The sequence below is a fragment of the Marmota marmota genome, unplaced genomic scaffold (assembly GCF_001458135.2).
Source record: "Marmota marmota marmota unplaced genomic scaffold, marMar, whole genome shotgun sequence".
Classification (NCBI taxonomy): Eukaryota; Metazoa; Chordata; class Mammalia; order Rodentia; family Sciuridae; genus Marmota; species Marmota marmota.
In genome coordinates, this window is record NW_026000229.1 from 46,832,761 (window position 1) to 46,836,048 (window position 3,288).

General features: G+C 39.6%; 1 protein-coding gene across 1 annotated transcript; it reads left to right on the forward strand.

Annotated features, from left to right (window-relative positions):
* Nucleotides 1-316: 316 nt before the first annotated feature.
* On the forward strand, nucleotides 317-1,252 carry LOC107137731 (olfactory receptor 11H2-like). Its single transcript, XM_015480180.1, has one exon. It carries the CDS (start codon nucleotides 317-319, stop codon nucleotides 1,250-1,252), a length of 936 nt encoding a protein of 311 aa, XP_015335666.1.
* Nucleotides 1,253-3,288: the final 2,036 nt, after the last annotated feature.

The window sequence follows — 3,288 nt, forward strand, 5'->3', positions numbered from 1 at the left end:
AATACTGTTCGAAGTTGCTGTGGACAGAAGGTATTTGACCTGAGCTCAATAAGATCAGATTTTGCTTGTTTTATTCATAATTCTTTCCTTATTTTCTAGAACAGCGCCTGACAATAACAATGTGTAAATACATATTTATTGAGTAACTAAGAAGGAAGGAAGACAAGAGGAAAGAACAATTCATCTTTCTAAAGAGAAGATGGTAATACCACAAAGTCAAGTTGAAAAAAATAAAAATGTATCTCTTTTCCAAGAAGAAAAAAACTATGTAAATATTTCTGTGGTTCCTTTCTCTGCCACCTCAACAGGTCAGACAATGAGGGCCTTAGAAACTAATAACTCTGGGTCTGTGGGTGAGTTTATCCTCCTGGGCTTCCCCTGCCGCTGGGAGATCCGGATCTTCCTCTTTATTGTCTTTTCCCTCATCTACCTGCTGACTCTCACAGGGAACACATCCATCATCTGTGCTGTGTGGTCCAGCCGGAAGCTCCACATACCCATGTATATCCTCCTGGCCAACTTCTCCTTCCTGGAGATCTGCTATGTCAGCTCTGATGTGCCCCAAATGTTGGCCAACCTTATCTCCCAGACCAAGAGCATATCCTATCCTGGCTGCCTGCTCCAGTTCTACTTCTTCTTCTCCATGTGTGCTGCTGAGGGCTTATTTCTGTCAGTGATGTCTTTTGATCGATTTCTTGCTATTTGTAGACCTTTACACTATCCCACCATAATGAGCAATCACCTGTGTGTTCGGCTAGTCATCTTCTGCTGGCTGGGTGGCTTTCTCTGGTTACTAACCCCTGTGATCCTAATATCTCAGGTGCCCTTCTGTGGTCCAAACACTATTGACCACTTTCTCTGTGATCTGGCACCTTTGCTGGCATTGTCCTGTGCTCCTGTATCTGGAATTACCTTGACTTGTGGTGTCATTAGCTCTCTCATCATCTTCCTTACCTTCCTATACATCCTTGGCACTTACTTCTGTATCCTAAGCATGGTGCTACATATGCCCTCAGATTTGGGAAGGCACAAGGCTTTCTCAACCTGTGCCTCCCACCTTTCTGTAGTGTCTCTGTTTTATGGTTCAGTCATGGTGATGTATGTTAGCCCCAGTTCTGGGTGCTATCATGGGATGCAGAAATTTGTGACTTTGTTCTATGCTTTGGCAACCCCATTCTTTAATCCCATTATCTACAATTTTTGGAACAAAGATATAAAGGAGGCACTAAAAAAATTTCTCTGTGTGTTATGATAGGGAATCTCTATGGGACTCAAGAGTCAAATTTAATATAATCTTACTGCTTAGGAGGATGGAAGATCATGAGGCAAATGAGATCATGCTTTCCCCTCTTCCTCTTATTTTATTTTTATATGTTGGGAAGACAATTTTAAAGGATTCATTAGACCTATGATACAAATCTTAGGAAATTATTGCTATTATGTTCCTAATATGTCTGTGCTTTATAGAGACTTCTTTATTTTTGCAACTCAACTTAATATGACTTTGATATACTACTCTAGGGCTGACATTCTTTTTACCCTTTGGGTTTTTATTTCATTCTGTTGGTGTGTTCCAGCATCCTTAAATTCTGCCTTCATTGAGGCAAGTTGTGACTGAAGCAGGAAGATCACAAGTTCAAGGGCAGTCTCAACAATTTAGCAAGACCCTGTCTTAAAAGAAATAAAAAGGGCTGGGTTAGTTCAGTAGTAAAGTACCCCTGGGGTCAATTTTTAGTACCCCTACTCCCACAAAAAAAAATGATGTTGAAAGTATTGCAAATGCACAGATACTTTACCAATAATGACCAGATGAGAAGATTAGACTAGATTAGATGGTCAGATTAGAAAACCTCACAAAGACGAAATCTTCAACATCAGGGACATTAAAACACTACCTTTCTGTTCTTCATGATTCCAAGTATAGATTTAGGCACAATCAGGGACCTCAATAGTGTTATACTGATTTGTGACAAACCCTGTTCCCTTTTGGCTACTGATAGTACATTAGTATTATGCAGGCATATGAGTGTTAGTAGGTGCGAGCCAAACAGCTATAGAATTTGTGAGGTCAATGCCAATCCAGGCCTACGGTGCACTTATTTTTCATGTGGTTCTCTATAGAACTCTGCATTGTAGGAGTTGGGGATTGGGTCTTTATGATAATCTTGGTGATTGTGGCATGCTTGGTGGCTAGGAAGTTTCTGTGCAAAGATACAGAATGCCTGGCTGCTGGGAAGTTTCTGTGGGAACGTGCAGAATGCCTGGCTACTGGGAAACTCCCATGTCAAAGACATGGGATGCCTGGCCACTGTAGCAATGCTCTTCAGGAGGGTTTGACCTTGATCTTAGGCACACGTATCCAGGGAATAGAAGAATTCGTTTTATAGATAACTACAATGTTTCATCAAGCTCCTGTGCTCCTGGAGCTGCCTGCCTAACAGTAACTTCAGACAATGGACTCTCTGCACAAAGCCGCACAAAGCTCCTAACGTTGCATATTGTAACTGTGAAACGTAACTGTGAAATGTAACTGCAGCATAAGTATCCTTACTGATACTCTAAACAATAATGTGGTTATGGTACTAATGACTTAATGTAACCTATTGGTATAAATAAATGTGGCCGCTTGGACAAAAAGCCACTCTGCCACCTTCCCTGCCCCTGCAACCTTGTCTCTGTCTCCATTTATTTATTTTTTAAATACACGACAACAGTGGAATGCATTACAATCCTATAATTATTTACACTGCATAAGTGTCCCCTAAACTTAATTTCTACTATCTACCCTCTTATTTTCTAGAGTAGTAACTTAATTTATAGTATAACACTTCATGAGGAAACCTTGAGTTAAATCCTGGTTCAGGGATAGGTCTAGCAGTAACATTACTTCCAAATTGTAGTCAAACTGTTGCAGCCTTCTGTTGGATATTTTTACACAAGGATCCAGTGTAAATAAATATAAATGTTTAATCTTAAATTTGTTAGTTTTGTTTTAAAAATATTAGCTCTTACCATCCCTATTCTTTAATGGTTCTACTTACTTGTAACTGGAACTTGAGATCTTAATGTTAAAATTCTACACCTTCTTGAATGCACAACTAAACTCTAGCATCTTCCCTAAAATCCTTGGTTATCTAAACTCATCATTTTTGTCCAGATTCAGCGTGCCATACCTATGGTGGCATAGTAACTTAATAAATAGTCTCTCTGGTTCTGATCTATTTCATATTCCAGAATTATCTTCTTAAACCTCCTTTCCATCACTCCTCACCCTTATTTCCACTCTAA

Bases quoted from the DNA above. Each gene is read 5' to 3' on its own strand.
- LOC107137731 (XM_015480180.1), top strand. From the start codon at position 317: ATGAGGGCCTTAGAAACTAATAACTCTGGGTCTGTGGGTGAGTTTATC.